The sequence below is a fragment of the Corvus kubaryi genome, unplaced genomic scaffold, assembly GCF_017639235.1.
Source record: "Corvus kubaryi isolate FWS band 111438036 unplaced genomic scaffold, C.kubaryi_AGA036_p1.0 133, whole genome shotgun sequence".
Lineage (NCBI taxonomy): Eukaryota > Metazoa > Chordata > Aves > Passeriformes > Corvidae > Corvus > Corvus kubaryi.
Window position 1 is genome coordinate 15,157,004 of NW_024580667.1, and position 22,010 is coordinate 15,179,013.

At 40.5% G+C, this 22,010-nt stretch overlaps 1 protein-coding gene across 1 annotated transcript; it reads right to left on the minus strand.

Annotated features, from left to right (window-relative positions):
• Positions 1-18,233: 18,233 nt before the first annotated feature.
• On the minus strand, positions 18,234-21,986 carry TLR7 (toll like receptor 7). Its single transcript, XM_042037649.1, has one exon. It carries the CDS (start codon positions 21,902-21,904, stop codon positions 21,314-21,316), a length of 591 nt encoding a protein of 196 aa, XP_041893583.1. The 5' UTR covers positions 21,905-21,986; the 3' UTR covers positions 18,234-21,313.
• Between the last annotated feature and the right edge of the window lie 24 nt (positions 21,987-22,010).

Here is a 22,010-nt window from a genome sequence, read left to right on the forward strand (position 1 = left end):
AAGCTATCCTGAATAGAAATCTGTGTTAAGGAAGACAAAACTTAGCCTCTGATTTCTCAAATTCTTGGCAGCATTGTCATGTTTTAAAAAATGAAAATAATCATTCTCTTTATCTCTCTGACATAAAAAATTATCTGTGTATAGCCATGGCAAAACTGGAAGCAGCCATCTACTGATCAACTGACCCAGAGGGGCCAGCATGTAAACAGAAATGATCTGTGTTTTTCTAGCATCTTCTCTGGACTAACTGGAAATCACAATGACTTTCATAAGAGTAATTTCTGTACTTACCTGGTATAGGAATATAAATTCTCTTGACAAAAGATGACCAAGTAGGACACAGCCACATGATGGGTTGTGCCAGAAAAGATCACAAAGTTATGCCAGAAAAGATCACAAAGCTGGTGACCTATTCAAGAGCAAAAGTACAAAGGAGAGGAAATTATCTGAGCATGGTGCCCACACAACTCCATGCTTTCTGCTTAGTAGCTTAAATACTTATGCACATACATATATAAGCATACAATAAACATACAATAAACTCCAGTCCCAAACTTTTATTATGTATGGGAACTTGTATGTCTATTGCTCTCATAGGTCTTAAAAATAGAGTTCACAATGGACATGTCTAGAAACTTCACCGATCGTTTAAAATATTATTCTCCATTCTTTATTATAATAAATAAGATAAGCATGACTTTGAAATTCCCATAATAAATATTATAAATAAAAGTATAAATAAATTTTATTTATTTTACATACAAATCCTGTAGCCTTGTTAATAATTAATGTTACATAATTTATTCCCTCCAGCCTCAGAGAGGCTTACCAGTTCCTTTTGTTTTTCTTGTCCTGGACAACCATTTAGAGAAAGAAAGTGCTCAGATGCTTAGATGCTTGAAACTTGTTCCAGTTTCAATTTTGGTGGCATTTGGGAAATGATATTGCTTATGATTATGTTTGATGTTATGAAGTTATTTTCATAGCACTCACTCTGAAAATGGCTGTATCATTAGTGAGTCTATCAGCAAGGATGCATCTCACTCTGATGTTTGTAAAAAAAGTTTATAAAAGATACAAAGATACAACTGTCCAACCTCCAGATGTTTAAATACCTCGCATCCAAAAAACTGTATTAAATACTCCAGGACCACCCTGACAGTAGGGTGTGTGCAAGGCTTTTCTGCTGTTTTGCTTCCTTCCCTCCCTGATAGTCAGGGCAATAATTTGTTCCTCTGTGAGGCAAGCTGCACTCAGATTTCAGCATGAATCTGAATAAAACCTCTGAGTGTCTCTTCCACTCTGCTAGACACAACTGTTAAGGACAAATCCACAAGTCATAGGATTTGCAACAGGTTCTGAGTAGAGACAAAAGACCAAGAACTAATTATGAAAAAAAAAATCACTCAGAAGTGATTAACTGCAATTCACTAACAATAATCCAACCCTCTAATCAGAAAAGGAGAAAAAGAAACTTTTCATCGATTTTGCAACTGGCATGAGGAGAAGGATCAGTCCTGTTGTATTCAGCTCAGTGGACATAAACACATCAACATCTGCTCAGATTGGTGGTTAGATGCATAAATGGCAGGAGGTGGACAGGATTGCAGAATGCCTGTCTCACAAGGCACATCTCCTACTGCTTGGCATAAGGACGCCTCCTCTCAATGTGCTGCCTGAGTTGAACTCCAGCCTAAGCTGCCTTTCTCTGTCCCATCCCCAGTAAGAGAAACCTGGCTGAAGACAGTGAATTATCTCCCATAGGTAGATATTTATGTAAATATATATACTTACATAAGTTAGGCTGTAGCCTTAGAGATCATTGTCTTTTGGGCTTTAAATGCTCAGATGCCTTGGAGGATTCCCCTCAGGTGGGCTGGAAGTAACTATTTTTGTGCCTGGGTATCAGTAAGCCAGTGTCTATGATAGTTTCACTAAGGGAAGAGAGACAGACAAAAACTGGTCTGGCTGAATACCAAAGCCTGCAGGGAGACAAAATCTGGGAAAATGATCCCAATAATTGCTTGCAGCCAGTGTGAGAAAGTCATAATCACCTGACATGTTCAACAGCAATATCTGAGTTGCTTGAATATTAAATAGGCACTGTTATGGGAGATCCTGACAGATCTCCTCTTGGCAAGAGGAGGCTCCCTGTGTCTTTCATCTCACTATCTCAAAGCACTTTACAGATGTAAAATGATTTGCAAAGCAATTCTCACTATCTACATTGCACAAATGATGAAGGCAAAGGGTAGAGAGACCTCGAAAGTAGTCCTGGGTCACTTAGAATGAGGAAAAAATGTCCTACACCTAAGCAGTAAACACTCTTAAAAGCAGAAATTTCTTTAAACTTTAAGGGTATGCCTTTCTCTGCATATCTTGTAAGCAGCATCTGTCTGTGTTGTCCCAAACATGCAGGAAGGCATTGCTTTTCTTTTGCCTGGACATGTTGTACCCAGCTGCACCTGGGCCCCAGAACCTTCCCTCTGGGCACAGCAGGATCCTCTGCTTCCCTCCAGGCCAGATTGAAGATGGGTGAAGCTTGGTGCTTTCTGGTCAATCAGCACTGCCTCTTGGGTGTCCTACACAATACCTGTGTCATCAGGAGTATTTTCTGTGGCCATGGACACACAGCCAGATCCTTTGCTGTGCAGGAACAGTAGGTATAGAGGTCATCCCAGAAAATGCTTTGTGATTTCTGTCAAAATAATGCTAAGAAACAGTAAGTAAGAAATCCCATGAATCTGTGCAGACCAGCTCAGACAGTGTCTGTTTGGCACAAGGAGGTGCTGGGGTTTTTTGATCCTAGAAAGAAAGGCAAAAGCAGTATCAGGAAAGTTACCCATGTTATTAATATCCCACAAAAGGGATAGCAAGTTACTGTATCTTATGCCCTCTCTGATGCTGGGAACTCCCAATGATAGACCTCTGGCCATGCCATGACAGACTTCCCATGGTGAGGTCCACCAGCAGTATCTTCAGAATTTTTATAGGATTTTCTTAGAAGCAAAGCAACTCTATTTGTCATATTTACTGTGGGAAAAAAAAAGAGCATTTGTAGGAAAACATGCTGCTTAACTTCAAGATGAAGTCAGGAACGTTCTTTTGGCATCATGGCTGGTGACAAAGAGGTGCTGCCATGGGCTCTTTGGTTTGACAAGCTGGCTGCAATAATTGTATGGTAAGGGATGAGGCACAGTCCTCAAAGCCAAGTTGTCTGCAGTACAGCAGGGCTCAGCACAGACCGGCACTGCTCAGATCAACTGCATGTGGATTGTTATCTCCTCCATGTGCGATACACTGCCCTGTAGGACTTCCCAGGGCTGTTCAGGTGGTTGTTGTTGCCTGTGGTATAAAGGGGTAGCAGGCTGTGTACATCTGATGAAGTCATAATTTTGTCCATTTGCCTTTCCACTACACGTCTTTTCAAGCCCTGCAGATTGACTGGCTCTCTGAGCATGCCAAAGCTCAGCTTAAAGTACAAAGGACATCCTATTTCAACAGCACATCCTGCATCAATCTCTGAAATCCTGTTAAGCCTTATCAGTGAAGTGAGCCAGGAATCTCCAGGAGAAGCATCAGCAGCCATGATAAGGCCAAAATTCTGCTCAATCAGCTTCACACGAGTAAATGGACTGAAGGGTGCTAAGGCAAATGCTTTCACTTGGTTGCTGCTCACACCTAGCATAGGAAGTATCCTTCAGTGGGGATTGTCACCTGTTTAATATGGGATATACCAAGATGTGTTAGGTTGTGGAAGTTCTTTAAAAATACATCTTTCCCATATCTATCTGTTGACCCATAAAACTTTAAAGTAGTTTCCTTAGAACACTGATACCTCAGGAGGATTACTGCTTAGATGGTTGTCTCTACATGTAGAAAATACATTCCAACACAAGCTAAAAACCTTCAGCGAAGGGACATTTTCAGTAAATGGCAGCTGAGATGTGACTCCTGCCTATTGTGGCTTAGCTCAAACAGTTCTAGATTTTTAATTTTTTTGTACTGCAAAACTAAAAGTAAAATCCTATATACTGTTTGATAGATTTAAATATTTGAAGTCACATAGATTGAATTTGTTGCCATTCACAGCCTGACTATTGTAATTCATAGAGAAATTCAATCAGGTAATTTCCCCAAAGCTTATTAACTGATCTGAGTTAATGAATGTGAGGCTTTTGAAGCTCAAATCCAGTGCTTTTCTAGGTCAGGTACTCTTGGGTCTGAGAGCAGTTAAAATAAATAGTCCACACTTTTGTCCTAGCAAGTGCATGAAAGGGTCAAATAGTCATGTTTTCACCAAGTCACTCTAACAGACCAGTCTTATCTTGTCCTCAAGGTGACACCTTGCAAATTAATTTCTGTGAGATTATTAACATTTTGAAAAATAATAAAGTTAGGTTGTTTTATAAAGTTTATGACAGGAAAAAAAAGGCTGAATATTTTAGGGAAACAGTTTCTGAGTGATGTTCAGATAGGTCTTCAAACATATAATGGAAGATTTAGCCATTTTGAAATACTAGAGAAGAAAAGACTGTGCAAGGTTTAGATACTATCAGCCTAATTTTTTTCTCAAAATCTAAAGATAACTTCATCCAGAAAGGTCAAACTCTGCAAGAATTTTTCAAAAGCTGTTCCTTTCCTGAAATAATTAAATGTAAGTTGTGCAACAGTTCACTGGGGCAAGCTATGAATCCAGATGGCAGAAACAACAGTTGGGGAAGGGCTGGTAATAATTCAAGTGTTTAATTTGTTAAAGGTTTTGCAAGTCCAGCAAGTGTTTGGATGGAAGTGTTACCCATACAGGGCTTGCATACAAAATGAGCATTATACCACCTCAGATAATGCCTGCTTGAATGAAGAGATTCTGTATTAAACAGTATATTTAAATCTCATCTATGAATGCTCTTTAAATAGTTGAGCAAAGGTAACATTTGGTTTCTGAGGAGAGCAGATGGAGAGATGCTCTGGTAAAGATGCTTAAGAAGAAAGAATGGTTCAATAAGTGAGACCTGCAGAAGCCCCATCTCCTGAATCAAATTTTTTTTCCCATGAGGATTGCTTTAGTAGCAGTTCTTGCTCATACGGTTCTGTAAGAGCAATAAATAAAATATAAATGTTCTGTAAATAGAATAGTCAGAGCAAGCTCCTGGTAGTGGGAACAGCACTGCTGACATTCAGTCCTAGTGCCGCAATGAAAGATGAAAAACCCTGGTACTTTGTGCAGCATTACTGAGATGTAATTTCCCTAATTCTGTTAAGTTGAAGGAAAAAAAAAAGAATGAGATAGGAATGACCTGACACATTATGATTAAGGTTATTCTTTAAGATTTGTGAACTTCTGAAAGATGTCATCAGAAAATTCTTGGGTATGAATATAGGCAAATATCAAAATGACTGCATTATCATTTATTTCCACTTATTGTTAAAACCTTCAAACTTCAGTGAAAGACTATGAAGAAACGGATGATTTCTGCTTCTAACGTGCATGGTAGTTTTCTGGGGTAATAAAAGATTTCTGGTCCATGAGGATCACGAAGAGCAAGCAGAACAGATAGTCTTGGATGCAGACATTTTATTTCAAGGGAAAAACAGATTTCTCAAGAGAGAACAGCTGGATTAATGGCCCATTAATAAAACCAGTAATATGATAATTTTGTCCTATAGCGCTAATAATCACATTCTAGATAATTTTTAATTATACAAAGCATGCATTTATGAAAAGGTCACAAGAAAAACTGATAGCTACTTTATAAATATCATGGATTCTGGTTGTTTATGGGTTTAATAAGTTTTTCTCTCCCAAGATTAAAGAAATGGCACTAAAGGAACAAATATGATCCCGGACTGGTTTTGTGGGCAGTATTTAACATAGCTTATGCTGACTGATTGGTGACTTTGGCACATAGTCTGATACAACAAGAAAAATTTGGTGGTGAGGGCTCACTGTCCACATTATATGCTTTTCAGGGTGATTTATTTTAGAGAGGTGTCATAGTCTGGTCCTTAGACTGAATGAATGGCCATTAGCTGTGCTTCTGCATAATGTCTTCCAGCTTTGTTTCAGCTAAGAGGAAACCAGAGGATGCGTTTCAAGACCATTCCACATGATGAACCAAAGCACAGCCAGTCAGACAAGGGGGAGAGTTGCTTTCAATTTTAGCCACTCTGTATCTAAAGAAATATGCTGTTGCAGATACAGCCTGTGACAAGAAATGGGCATATTAGGGGCTTTTTGCCCTAAAAATGTTTAGCCGCATGTAGCATGCCTAATCTGAGGAATGATGTCTATCTGCTGGACATAATTTGATGAAGCAGAGCAGTAATTAAGGTATTGTCTCCAGTGGAATATTTTAAGCTTTACCTTATTCCTTTGCTTACAAGGACATGGTATTTCATTTAGCTGAACTGGACATCAGTCAGAAATAGCTTGTTAGGACTAGCCCCAAATCCTGTTTAAGAAAGTGCAAAACCTTCTGCAACTGTAACTACCAAGGGACTTCCACATCATGTTACCTGCTCTGGTGGAAACAGAGTGAAATTATTCTGTGATAGTTGTTCACACCATGACTAGGAACACCTGAAATGCTGGGATACATTCTGAACAAACATTGGTTTCGTCCAGACTGAAATCAAAAGTTTAAAAAGTCTGAGTGACAGACTTCATCAGATCACACCCCATATTCAGCATAATAAACATAATAAATTCAAGTATTTAAATATTGTTAAAGAGGTAGAGAACAGAACTTTGTTTGGAGAGTTTTGTAACATAAATTGCAGCTCTTTCTATTAACAGATAGAAGAACTGAGTAGTATTTCAAACCATATTAATACTTCTAATCTTTCTCTAGATCAGAGGAATCTCAGGCGATTTAAAGGATCACTCTTTGGGCTCAAAGACTTGAAAGTATTTTCCATGTATGTAAATTTACTTTTCCAAGGGAGCAAGATAATGAGTGGGCATTTAAACTGCAGATGTAATGTAAGCACCAAATTCAGCAAAGAGATCCAAAACAATCTCTTCCCACTCTCAAATGCACCTCTGGCATCTCAGATTTTGAATGAAAGCAATCTTGTGCAGGGACGCACATCGCCTCAGCTGACAGACCACCTCTGTGATGAACTCCTCTCCAAGGCTATCAAGGAGCAAGAATCTCTGCAGTGACATGCTTTTGTCTCTTTGCTTCTACGCACTTGGTGCACTTTGACTGCATTTTAGGAAAGTAGTGTGGCAGTAGACTTTTCTTTTTTTTCTGGCTACTGCATCGTTCCTGTCCAACAGTTGCAGAGCTGTCTCAAGGAGGAAGTGTTGTTCTGTGCAAATCCCTCTTCAGGTGGTTTGTCATAGTTGGCGACTCAGCCTCTGTGTGGATGGCAAAGAGTGAGTTGTGCTGTTCTTTGTGGGAGGTACACTTTTATTTTTCCTAAAAGAAGAATGACAGTTGCCTAAAAAAAATCATTAACATACATCAAGTTATTCAAATTTTCATGCAGAAGGGCAGACTTAACTATTCAGCAGTTGTTTTTTTTCACCAAAAAAGGTGTTCTGGCTGATTCAAACTTGCTACTTGGCAAAGACTGAAAAAGGTTCACTTCCCCTTATTTCACTCCAGGCACAGCATTTGAAGTCAGTAACAGAGCCGATGAGAGAGTTGAGTTGTGGGGACCGGAATGCAGTTCCCTCCTCTGTAGATGGATATGTCAACACTCAGCTCTCAGAAGCAAAAGGTACAGGATATTCTGAATTGCTCCTGAACAGCTACTTCTCCCCTTTGCATTAAGTAGTCTAATATGACATATTTACGGGAATGGTAACAGCAGTTTGGGAGTTGTTTACTTTCCCATTCTGTACAGACATTTTTAAGATGAAAATTAAAATGTTTAATTTCAAAATCATCACAACAAAATGTTTTCACTCATTCAAATTTTTATTTTCAACATCTTCTCTCTTACTAAGCAAGGTTCATAAACCTGCTGTGCAGAGAGAAATTCTGAATACTTAACCAAATACTTTGCTGCTATAGTAACCAGGCTCACTCCCATATATTTTCAGTTCAGAAAACATTAGGGAAGTCACACTGAAGCAGAATTTCAAAGCAGTTCCACTGTGTTTGCATTCTGAGGGAGGAGTCTTAGCACTTATCTGCCTTCCATGGGCCCAGGATAGTATTGAGATACTATTAAAAATATTGTGTGTTGCTGATGTAATCAGACAGGTTTGAACATGAGCTACGGTCGGATGAAAATGGGTTTAAGGATTGCTTTAAGTGAGGGGCATGTTTATGGCAACAGGAGTCTCAGCAGCAGTGCTTTAGCTAAGCAGAAAATAAAAAGGAGTGTAGGATATTTTTATCTTGGACTTAGTTCTGCATTTTTTTCTGGGTTTTGGTTTAGTATTGCAAATTCTGCTACAAAATAAGATGCCTTTAAATAATATTTCTGAGCGTCTTCCCTATATTGCTAACTACTCATAATTTGGGTTGGGAAAAATATATGCCAGACTAAAGCAGGAAATGCCTCTGATTTCATGTGACCCATACATCTGCAATTTATAGGTGATCCTGGGTTTCATGAACATGAGCTATGGGATGAAACTAGAAGTGATAGGCCAAGTAGTGCAGTCATCATGTGCCCTTAAATATGTCAGGTTTTAAATCAAGAAAAAACCTGACAGCAGGTTTAAAATCCAGAAATTTGGAGCTTAGTTCAATTAGAGACAGATTTCAAACAGTATTTAGAGTCTTAAATTTATCTGGGCTTATTGAAGCATTTGACAGACACCAGTGCAATTCACTTTGGAACATCTTGAAGGTCTATTGCATGCCAACAAAAATCATGAACCTCATCCAAGTTTTATGCCAAGGTTCTGCTTGAACAGTTAAAGTAAATGGGAACTTGCATAAATGGGCTGATGAAACTCTCCTGTCAGCCACACACTCATGCAAAATCCCACTGTCAGTCATTGACTTTATTACAATAAAAAAAAATTAAAATTATATGAAACAAGTATGGCAAACCACAAGATACTGTACCAGAATACTAAAAGGATACTGTCAGCTCTAGCCTTCTAAATTACAAGTATAGACAAAAGCTTTAAGGACTGTCCCTCCCTACAAAAAAAGACAATGATACCAACAATAAAATATCCTCCAAAAATGGGCCTACTGAACAACTGCTCCCACTGTATCTCAGTAGGAGACAATGACATGCTGACAATGGCAACTCACCTCTATCTCACAGGCAGATGCCCAGCAAGGGCAGACACCTGAAGCAAAGAATGTCATCAATTACCAAAGCAGTACCTGGCCTTCAGCAGCTTAAACAAATTTTCATCACCAATCGTCTAGACCATATGTGTCCCAGGCTGTCCCTACAGCCAGGTGTGCTTCATAATGTCCCACATACCTTTCTCTTCCACATCTGGGCATCTGCTGGAGGGCACCAACCGTCCCTATCTGTCTGCAGTTCCAGAGCTCCTCACTCAGTGGTGTGCAGATATTGTGTGTACCCAAATCTTTTCTCCTCCGATGCATTCAGGACATGGCCATGGAGTTTCCATGAGAGAAGACCATACTACAGACCAAAGTGTGGCTCCGAGAACATGCCTCCATGTCCTCTGTTCAAATGCAGATGTTGGGAACACACTGAAGGCAGAAGCGTCTAAATGACCTTGAAAGCAAATGCTTCAGTAAAGATCTAGGAATTGGACAGATTAACTCAATAAAGAACACCATGACTTAAAGGAAATAGCAATAGCTGATCTCCAAAGTGGTTCGGAAAAAAAGTAAGGAAGTGTATCGTAACTGTACCACAGATAAAGACACAGCAGCTGCTAGAAAAGGAATGGATGGGACAAATAGACACTACATTGGCACAGTGCATGCAATTCTTAATCCAAACAGCTAGCCCAAGATTAAAGTTTTGTAGATTACTCCAGATAATGGGAGAACCTGAGGTTTGAGTCCAGCATTTTTCTTACTCTGATTGTTCTGCAAGCTTTTGTTCATAAGAATGGACAAGTTATTGTTTTCTTGTCCACAACAAATGTTGCCTCAGCCACAGTAAATATTTTTATTTTCTCGGTACAAGGGTTCTCTTGGCCAGGAACCGCAAAGACTCTTTCTGGCTCTTTCTCCATCCCACAATGCTACCCTTGCTGCTTCTCCAACAAGCTTTTTACCCAGCTCTCCCTCTCACCATCATCTCCCACTCACACATGCAGAGACACCTGCCTGTGCAGGACCATGCTCAGCAAAATTTCTATTTCCAAGTACTTTGAAATTCCTGAGCTGCCCTTGCCTTTCATGTAGAAATAGTGATGGGTGGTTAAAGAGTACTATTGGCCTTCTGACTTCCAGGGAAGAATTTAATGACTTCTCATAATCACTTTGTGTAAAGTGGTGGTGCCCAACAGCTTCAGAAAGTTGTAACACAGACTGCAGTAGCAGATACATCTGACCTTGTTTGAGGCATAAGGATATCTGATAGTGCAAAATTTCACTACCATTCATCTATCTAAACATGCAGATAGGTATCAGGTGGGATCTACAAAAATGCTGGCACCTACATTACTTTATAAAGCTACCCCTGAGGACCTGATTTAAAGCCATTGTAGTTACAGAGAAATTACTATTGACTTTAGCAGGATTCAGTTGAGATTAATGTTGCACACTTCTTTGCTGCCCTTTGCTGTCCCTGTTCCTGTGATTTGAATTGCTCCCTCAAGGCATTGCAAAAAAAAGGATGGAAATGTTAGCAGCAATGCATGGGAAATTGAATACTTGTCATTCTGATCTTGACAGTATCTGTTTAACACAGAAAGAAAAATAATGTTTTAAAACTTTGATAGAATTGTTCATATATTTTAATGCTCTTGCATCTTTTAAAAAATATCTAAACAAATTTTGAAATATTCCAGCTTGTTGGAAAAGGAATAAACATGTTTGTCACTTACTTGCAGCCTCACTAACTGGAGTAGGGTGACTGAAAAACTCTCCCATGTTCTTGCAGCAAAATTATGTCCATGGAAATCATGTGCAAGTATTTGATTTCCACATCACTGTAGAATATATAAAACCTATCTTCAGTAAATATTTTCCAATATATCAAAATGCCTGATGACAAGGAGTCAATGTCAAAATCTCTAACTTTCCTAGGCATCAAACCAAATACATCAATTAAACATAACTGTATCAAGCCACATGCAGAACAAATAAGGTGACAAGTTTTGTTGGGTTGGTTTTTGGGTTGGTTTGGTTTTGGGGGGCTGTTTCTTGGTTGGTTGGGTTTTTTTAAGGGTATGTGACTGGAAAATGTCTGAATTGGGCAGCAGAAAAAAAAATTAAGAGGAAGATGGAATAATAAACTAAGAAACAGGGGCCAGTTATTTTACAATTTTGTAGTGTTGGAGAGAGGAGAAGGATGATAAATTGAAAGCAAGTGTAGTAGTGCATGACTGGTCTGCAAAGGTGAAGAGATAATTTTGGATTTAGAAAGCTTAAACCTGTGATTGTTAAAGAGGAACACTGTGTACAGAACTGCTCTGTATCAAACCTAATGTCTTCCCCAGTGTCACTAATGTGATTGAAGACCTATTTCCAGAGTCATCTCTACTAGCAGACAAGAACTGGCTGCAGAAACTCTCATCAGAACATGTTAGCAATGCATGTGATTTGGTTTTCTACTTCCAGCTTCACATGTAATCTTTCAAGTTGCCTTTTCCTCCTATATTTAAGAAAATATAGTTTCCTTTGTGGAAGCATCTAATTTTCTCTCAGCAATAGGTCTATGAGGTTATTAAATTATTTGAAAACATACATGTCAGCTTTTCTAAAGTTTGGACCCTGATCAAGAACATTTAGCTTTCTAAGAGTAACTAGAAGTTTGTGCATTCTTTGGTTTGCTCTTTGACATATAATGTTAGTAACAACAATGATAACTTCCTCTATCTACTATGATTTTAGGGATTATAAGTGTTGAGAAAGGTTTCAGTGCCATGACTGGATTTGCCTCTGGTAATTGAAAGATAAATCCTGCTCTTCCAGAGCAGATGAACTCTGTACAACCTCTCCAGAGGCTATGACCTGCCTGAGGAAATCAGATGCAGAAGGGATTCACTCACAGCTCTGGCAGTTTTTGAAAGCATACAGCAGCAATTTTGTGGAGTCAAAATTAAAGTCTGCTTTGTTAAGGATGTATTTGAACATGAGATTTTCCAGAGCAAAGTTCAAGTGGAGAAGTGCAATTGAGGCACTTTGACTCAGATCAAGGTGCTGTAGAGGTACGTGCAGGGAGGCTCACACCCAGGTCAGGTTACTGGGGGACAGTGACAACATGGTCAGGTTGGTGAGAGCAGGACAGCCCCAAGTTCTGTGGGAAGATATTTCCACAGGGCTCACTAAAGTCCCAGTTCTAACCTCCACCAATTTCCTTCAAGACTAAGAAGGTGTTGTAATGGAAAAGATGCTGATGGACATGAGCCCTAATCGGGTAAAGTAGGTGGAACGCCTCTAGGTACTGTCTCCATTAATCATCGCCATTAAAATGTAATTCCTTCAACTTTTTTAAACTTGAGAAAATTGCATTTAATCTACACATAGGCTGAAGACCTCTCCTGGTGACACTCTTTGTGCTTAATGTGCCAATTTCAGTCTACTATCAAAATCTAAAGTTTCTCAAAACTGCTAAAATCCTCTCCAAAAGTCATGCTTTTAGGATGCACTCTTTCTCTAGTCCTCTTGTGGCTTGACTTGAACTCAAAGCTTGTTGATTCTACTTTCCACATACTAAAATAAGGTATTAATCCTGTAGTACAGATCAAGCAGTGGGCTCATAGTCTGTATTAAAGTGACCAAGGTGAAATTAGATTGCACTCTGGTCATTTACTTCAGGGCAAACACCGTCACATGAATAAAACATGTAGGAAGTGTTGGCATTAGCTGTTACAAGCCTTCAAATCCTCTACAGTAGGTTAAAAATTGGCCTGAAGGTCAAGCTTAAGTGATGAAAATGTTATGAAATCCTCTACACTGATAATTCAAAATTTATTTACACTAACAGCTGGATCACATGCAGGAACAAACCTGAAGCATAATGCAATTCTCTAGCATAGGTATTCCTACACAACACTGTGACACATAGCCATGCAAATGAAAAATTACTAAAACCACTACCATACTTAAGAAAATAAAAGATTAAATATGAATTTATGCAGAAGGAGATAGCTGTTTATTTGAAGAAACGACAAAGCAATGCCGGCAGCTAACGCAATGGTTCTACTGGAATGAGATGAAGAAATGTGTCTGAATAAGCAAGACAGGTGTGTGTCTTCAGCATCACTGTAGAAAGGCATGAAGCATTTCCTGAATGTGCTTTTATTTAATGCATATGCACACAAAATATCTCATACTGGATAGCTAGCATGAGCTATTTTGTTATCTAAAATGAGAACAAAACATAATGACTAAAGAGAATATCGATATGTGAGATTAATGTTGAGTCATCTTGTCTGCTGTGCAGAAAAAGTTTCCTGTAAAATACAAAGTGAAAGTGAAATAAGGGAGGAGAACAATAAAAGGTGTTACGAAAAATAGGAAGTAAAATCCTTATGTCCCTGTGATGGCTGGGCAGGTATGTGATGATGAGCAGGCAGAGGAATGTGAGGATTCAGGAAGAACTAACTGCCTCAACAATACTCTTCCTCAAGAACTGAATACACCAAACCCAGATTGCAATCTTCCAATCATAGAGTAGAATGGCTTGAGTTGGAAGAGGCCAAGGATCAAGTAGTCTCAATACCCCTGCCATGGGCAGGGACACCTTCCACTAGACCGAGTTCCTCAGGGCTTCATCCAGTCTGTCCTTGAACGCTTCCAGTGATGAGGCATCCACAGCTTCTCTGGGCAATCTCTTCCAGTGTCTCACTACCCGCACAGAAAGGATTTCTTCCTATTATCTAATGTAAACCTACTGTCTTTCAGTTTGAAGGCATTCCCCCTTTTCCTGCCACTACACACCCTTGTAAAAAGTCCCTCTCCATCTTTCTTGTAGGCTCCCTTCAGGTCCTGGGAGGCCACAATCAGGTCACCCCAAAGCCTTCTCTTCTCCAGGCTGAACAATCCCAACTCTTTCAGCGTTTCCTCATAGGAGACGTGCTCCATCCCTTTGGTCATCTCAGTGGCCTCCTGTCGACTTGCTCTAACAGGTCCATATCCCTCCTGTGCTGAGGACCCCACAGCTGGATGCAGTGCTCTGGGTGGGATCTCACCAGAGCAGAGCAGAGGGGCAGAATCCCCTCCATTGCCCTGCTGGCCAGGCTGCTTTGGATGTAGTACAGGACATGTTTGGCTTTCTGAGCTACAAGTCCACATGGCTGGGTCATGTCCAGACTCTCCTCCACCAGCACCCCCAAGTCCTTCTCAGCAGGGCTGCTCTTGATCTGTTCATCCCCCAGCCTGTATTGATACTGAGGGTTGCTCTGATCCAGATGCATCACCTTGTACTTGGTCTTACTAAACCTCAAGTGTTGTGGCAGCTGAGCCAGCGGCGGTGGAGGCGAGGGGCCAAAGAGCTCCGGAGCAGGAGAGGCCCATTGGTGGGCCAGCTCTGAAGTTTAAGATCACCCCAACTCAAGGTGAGAAGGAAAGGCTCCCCCATCAGGCTTTGTGATTCTGTGCAGATTTGGTCTGTCTGGTTGGCCCATTGGCCCTTGCCCCTGACCACTCCCCCAGAGTTTCCCCATTGGCTCCCCTACCCTAGTCCTGCCTGTGTACTGCCCATGTACCCTCAGACCATTGGTCTCTGGTGCTTGCCCTGCTCCCATATAAAACCCTGGACCTGCATTGTTCTGGGCTCTTTGTCCCTGGACACTTTCATGGCATGCTTGGAATAAACCTTCGTTCATGGAACTCTGTACAGAGACACCTCCTGATTCTTTGCCTCTGGTAACTCATGAGCTATCCAGCTTGAGTGTGTGTGCTTTCATGCGTCCATCTGCATGGGTGTGAGAGTTAGCCTGCTAGTGTGCTAAGCGGCACCGCTGGAGCAATCCCCTGCCCGGGATGCTTTTGGGACAACGTGGCAACCTCTCCCCTGACCACCGCACCGCCTTACTCAAGATATTCTCATGGGTCCACTTCTTGAGCCTGTCCAGGTCCTTCTGGATGAATCCTGTCCTTCAGGAGCACCAACTGCATCACTCAGGCTGCCGTCATCTGAAAATTTGCCAAAGGTGCACTCAATCCCTTCATCTCATGCTCCCATTTGTAATGTTTCTTTCAGCAAACATGCATTTTCCATTCAGTTATACTACAAGAAATTTTCTAATTCTGTCCCTGAAAAACAGTTGCATTGCATAACTACAGTGCAACAGCTACTGTGCTCTGCTGTAGGCATAACAATATATTTCCAGGGAGAGACAAGACAGGGAGAGGGAGAGAAGGAGAGAGAAGTTATAAATTATTTTAATTATCAGGAATTTCTGAACAGGAGTTAATATAATTTTAGACTTTTTCCCCCCCTGCACAATATTCAGTGTATAACAAATCACAAAAATCAGAGTTAAGGATACTTAGAGGAAGACTTGGAAATAAGAGGGAAAGAACCTAATAAATTCACAAGGCAATGAGGTATTAAATGCTCTTTGCATGCTATCCTGATTAGTTAATCTTTCATTTACATGGTCTTTGGGTCTGGAGATTTTCCTGTGTCCTTCAATCACTGTCTCTGGTCATCCTTCTCAAGGTTACACTCAGTGAAATGTCAACCCTATCTCCAGACAAAGAGAGCTAGTTAAGAGGATTGCCAGTGAGGCTTAGGCTCTGTTACGCCAAGTTTGCCTTAAAGTCCTGTCTGAGCCCTTTGCCCTGCAGCAGAATCAGAAAAATCGGTGTAGGTAGGTGTAAGAACATGGTTGAGCTTGGAGGCCAAAGCTGTGAGCTTTATTTTTCCCAAGGAAACAATATTAGAAAGCATTTGTGAGTCTGCAGCAGGTTGTCTCATGAAAAGACAGTCTAAATTGGAGAGTTGGACAAGGTGAAGGCATTGACACTATCCTTTTCTAGCACCATTCCCCCACCCTCACTGCAGGATCATAGAGAAGGTAGGGCATCTCCCCTGGAACTCCCTGGGGTCAGCCTGGCTCCTCCTGGTTAAGAGGGAGCTGCTTGTGGAAGGATTTGGGTTTTGGCTCTCTGAGCTTCTCCCTCTTAATGCTGGCTTGCTGGCCAGCTGCCCACAGAATGGCCAATTGGAGCATCTGCTCTTTTCCCTTGTTGCTCCTCCAGTCCTTTTATCATCCACACTAGTTTGAAGTGCCTTTCCATGAGACACTAGAAAAGGAGAGCTTTTATTTTTCTTTTTGAAAAGAAGAACTGACCTATCCAAGAGAATGAAATATTTTCTCAGGATACATTAGTAATCACTCACTGTGTATAAAATTACTAATGTAAAAAAAAATTTAAGAACAGTGCCAGACTGGGATTGTAAATTAACTTTTTTGTTCCTAACAATTTTAGGAGATTTTCGAGAAAATGTGTTTCTTTTGTGCTCTTAGTTATTTAGCTTGCTTTAGAAGTGCCATTTCTTGAGGGTTTTTCTTCTCCTTTCAATACTTAAACCACAGTCTTTCTGTGAGATTTATTAATTGGTTTTGGTATCCTGTTGACAAAAATTTGAAACTGGGGTTGTTTATAGGATCCTGCTGTGATCCATGACATTAAAAATTATTTTTGTTTTGTTTTGTTTTGTTTGTTTTTTTAAGCAGAAGGTTTTTTGGATGTGTCTATATGTATATATGCATATACACACACACACACACGTATACACTATACATATATGTAACAACTCTGGGATTAGAGTCTCTGATCAAAGGGGAGAGCATCAGAAGGACTTAGCTGCTGCAAAGCTGAGCTCCATCACAGCTCCTCTTTGCAGAAGTGGTTGCTCCTCTTTCCCTGTCACTTGCAGAGCTGCCCCCCTGATGTCAGGATTTCTGGGACCCGGGATAGAGCCAGAGAGGGTGCACATCACACCTCAGAGCCCATGCATATGCACACATACAGCTACATCAGTCTCAAGAAAATTCAAACCCAAATATGTTTGTACTCCAGAAAATTAGCATTTCTGCCAGGCAGTTTCTGGGACTGGATCTCACACCAAAGCAGGGTTTCATTCACAGTCATCCATGGGAAGCTGAAGAAGAGTTCTGGGAGGAAGCAGTACCAAGAGGGAATCTGTTGTCTTTGAATTACTCCTTAATTGCATGAGGCAATTGTGTCTGAGGGGTATCTTATAGTATTGATCCTGGCCCTTAAAAATGTCGTAGGAAACATTGCCCATGCTTGTAACATGATTCCTTTTCTTCCTTGGAACAAGTGAGAAAATAGGATATGTAGGGTTGAAGATAAGTATTAGACAACTAAAGTAGTCTCATAATTTATTCTTTATGTGAATAACTTATTCTAGGACATGTTTGTCCAATCTTTACATAACTTTGAGTTATCCTTCAAAGTGCAGCGTGTCCCTCTCCCAGACATCACTGGGCTGAGTCAACATGCCAACCTACAGTCCATGCCAGCATCCTCACTCTTCCCTCTCTCTTTTCAGATCCAGCTGAGGTGCACATCAAAACCAAAACCCAAGATAGTCACACACATAAGGGGCTTCTTTTCTCATGCCAGATTCTAGAATGGGTCGTTTGTGGAATTGCAAAAGATACCCTGGGTAAAACAACAGAAAAGGTGGTTTCAGTGATATTTACAAGGGTGGAAGATACAGCTGCTAGTTTCTGCTCCCTTTTTCATCACCTCTTTGACACACTGGTGTGTAAGTTTTCTGGCATTAAGTACAGGCTATACATCACTTCTCCTTCTGCTTCTTGCAGAAGCCCAAATTTCTGGTTGATTTTCAAAGACAAATAGTCAAGCTCTGGGATTTTGACGAACTGGTGCCACTGCTGCCTGAGGTGGGTTTTAGGACAGTAAAATACATTCTGTTACAGTGATGCTGAGGAACTTCTGAGAGGAACATGCAAGGTGAGAAACTACAGGGAAGTATGGAAAGACTTTGACATTTCTTTTTCCAAAGGAGCAAGGGTCAATAAAATTCTTACTTTGCAAGTTCTTTCTTTTGCATCATGAATAGAAGTTCAGGATAGATAAGCAACAACATGACTTAGTGATTAAGTTTTTCCTAAGTTAATACCAGAACTAAAAATAAGTCTTAGACCAAGGTAATTAGGTTAAAAAATTTTATTATGAACAGAATGCAGAACTCAGCTGCAATGTTTAGGAGCATAACCTTGTATGAATGTAATCCTTCCATATAGACTTGTGGACCTCAAATACTCTCAATTATGGCAAAGAACCATCTGGAAACCAGTCAAGAATATAAGCTAAAACTTCTCTTGTTCGATATTTCAGGAAATTTCTCTTTGTTCTTCTACACTGAAAGTAATCTGTCACTGTGGGAGATCAGTTAGAAATCACATTTCAATTATTTCTTCAGTTAGCAAAGCAAAAGCATAAAAAATTGTGGTAGAAAAAGAAGGCATATTCACAAAGGACTCATTGACAATTTTGCTCTTTAGCTGAAAACTACTCTTTCTGTAGGAAAATACAAGATTGGGCATATGTGTTTTTAAGCAACACGTACCTCCAGGCCTTCTCACTCTTGTGGAATCTTAATAAAATACTGGTAAGATATACGATACCAGAGTTGCAGATATTACTATGGGGAGTATGACATAAATAAACCACATAGCTAAGACAGTGCGACTTGAACTCAGCTTGTGAAATGAAAGAAAATATTCAGAAAAATATTTAGAAACTAAAAGTGGTTCACTGTTCTAGAGGGCCTGTTGACCCCCAGTGTGATCTACTACACAGTGTATTTTTAAAGATGCTGTTATAAAGTTCCTTTATGGAATATCATGTTTGCTACGTGGCACCCCAATTTTATTGCAGAACAAGAGACTAAACAAGCTGTGTTGAAATCAGACCTGCTTTGATTTAAGAAGTCCCTTCAAATATAAATTTTTCTCACAGGGGAGGCAGCTGCAAGTTCCTCGTGTGTCAGTTTTTAAAAACAGAGAGATCAAAGTGATCAGAGAGGATTTTACAGTCATATAAACCTGTGCTGTAAGTATAGATGTTTCTTACCAACTTCCAGTGATTATTATGTTTGTGCCTAATTACTAATGCTAGTAATGTAAATAGCACATTTTTTTCTGCCAATTCCACAAGCACTGTAAAAATTCAATTAATTTGCCAATATTCTTCCTCCTTTCTCCTCTTTCTGCTTCTTCCATTCCATGTGTGGTCTTTCCGGTCTGCATAGGCTAAATACCAAGTCAAGCCATGGTCTGTTACAATTTCTGTAAGGAAGTAGCAATTGATGAAGAACATCAAGGAGGATACCTTTCCTAGTCAGCTCCCTTAATACCAGTATCAATTTATACTCATTGCTACTCATCTCATACCCATACTGTGCATGCTCGTCAACAGAAGGGGATAAAAATACCTCTCCTCTCAACCTCAGAAAGGCTAAGTGACCTGGTGTTCCTGCCCTAATCAGTGAGGCTGAGAAAGAGGATCTGCTCCAAACAGACATTTTGTGGGGAGCCAGAGGGAGATGGTGTGGGAGTAACTGGGGGATAGATGTTCCTGTTTCAAGAATTACCTTATGGAGAGAGTGACATGATCTGTCATCATATTTAGAGATACAGATTGTTTAGGCTTACAAACAAAACCACTAGAAATACATGTTATTAAAATTTAACTGTAAAACTCCCAGTTTTTAACCAGGTCCTCATCTTTTTCCTACTTCTGTATTCAATGAATAAAAATGTTGTGACAAACTGATAGGAAAAAACCTTCTCATCAGTAATATTATTATATGAAGTTTCTTTTCTTGTGTTTCTTTTTTTTTCTGTCTTGTTGCCTACAAATAAATAAAAAAGGAGCTACCTAAAGAAAGGACCAGTCATAACATTTAGGTGAGGAAATGCAGGTGGCATCTGAAATAAACAAGTTTAAAGCAGTTAACAGTGACAGTTCCCCATCAGCCAGAGATGTCAGCAAGACAAGTTGCCAGAAAAGAAAAAGGGCTTTGAGCAAGAGGGGAGAAGCTGCCCAGACTATTGCAGGCAGAAGCACTCAGCAAGGTGAAAATGTGCTGCTTCTCCCAAAACAGACATCATCACATCAAGCCGAGAACCTGCCTATGTCATGCTCAGAAGTTTAGGCTGCCCTTAAAAGAGGTTTCCTTTGAAATACTGTCATGTGTTCAATGAGTCTGTACTGTGAAACAGAGTGGGGAGCAGACACAGGTGTTTACGTTTCTTCCCTTTTTCAGGATGTCCTCAAAGTCAGACCTATTCCTATCTCAAGTGTTTAGTGGTGGCCCATCCATTGCTGTGGGAGAAGGACCTGCCTGGGGAACAAGGAGATGAAGGAGGGCTTAAGGCTGCTCAGGAGCACAACAGCACAGCTGAAGAAACAGTGGGAAGGATGCTTTCCTTGTGTGACCTAATCTTACATGCTTTGCACTTCCAAATTCTGTCTATATTTTCTTCTGGGGACAGGTAGTATGTCCTCAGGTGCCAGCTCTGGCTGGAGCAGCTAACACCCAGCTAATACAGAAGGGGTGGTCACTCAGGGCTTGGGTGGAAAAGGTCCTCAAACTGATAGTACAACATTAGAGAGGAGCCCTAAAATCTTCATGGAGTAGCCAGCTCAGCCAACAGCCCAGGAGGCAGATGAAAGGAAAAGTGAAAAAGTTATTTGGAAATTAGCAGTAAATGCTTCTGAACTTCCACCATGCTCTAGTATAGCTGCATGTTGCTCCTTTCTTACCACCTTTTCCACTTTCTCTTTTTTACTTTTTACCTTCCTCTCTTTTTCTATTCTCACTTCCTCCTTGGTTTACTTGATTTGCTCCACCTGCTTTGTGTCTATTCCTCTGCCTGTCTGCTGTCCTGCTCCCCATCCTTGCTTTCACAAATCAGACTGCAAGCCCTACTGAACTTTGTCTCACATACCTTCCCATTTTAGCATCTTCCTTTGCTGTGCAGCCATCAGTGCAAAACAAGATGTATATCAACTAAAGATCTATTCTGGCAACAGTTTCTGTTCAAACTTGTCAGAGTACAAGTGAATTATTGGATTTCGAAGTAGTTCTGCATTTCATTTTGGGGGATAACATCAAACAGGTTTATCTTCCATTCTTTGACAGTTTCTGCAAATGAAGTTCAGAATCTTTTGCTCAGGAGATTTTGATCTTGTGTATCATAACAATATTAAAAGGGAGAGTAAAGCTAAACAGTTTCTTGGAGAAGCTTGTTGTAAGCCAGTGAATTGCTTGTAGCTATGGCATTTTTCAGGCACTGCCAGAAGTAGGGCTGAGACTGAGGGTTAGTTGGCCATTCCAGGACTGAACTTCTGCACAGCCTCTTCCTCAGCCGGACATAGCGGGACTTCTGCAAAACCTTCTCAAGAAATATCAAGATAATGACATCCATTTTGTCATCTAGAAGCCGCTGATGAGCCATGTAAAATGTTGTCTTAAAGCTGCCGCTTATAATATACCTGTTGGTCAGCACAAATATGGTCTTTTTGCTCAGCTGAATGCTCTGGGAAAGGTTGTCAAAGACTGGCTGTCCTGGGAGCCAGTCCCTTCCTTCCAGGCATAAATTGAACTGCCTGGCTTTTTGGTTTTCCAGCCTTTCAACCAGTTCCTGCAGCACCCACTCATTCACAGCTGCATCTTCATTGTCATAGGCAATAAAGGCATCGTAGCAGGCGTCTGGTAAAGACAAGCGCCGATAGCCCTTCAGCTTGGCAGTGCAGTAATGGTAGCTATACCACACATCCCAGAAGTAGAGGTGGCTCATCACTGTGAACACCATAAAGCCAAGGACGGTTGAAGCTGACAGAGCGTACAGGATCAAATACGACGTGTCCAGCCGACAGGTATACAGATCCAAGAAAACCACGCTCCTTCCCTTATGTGCC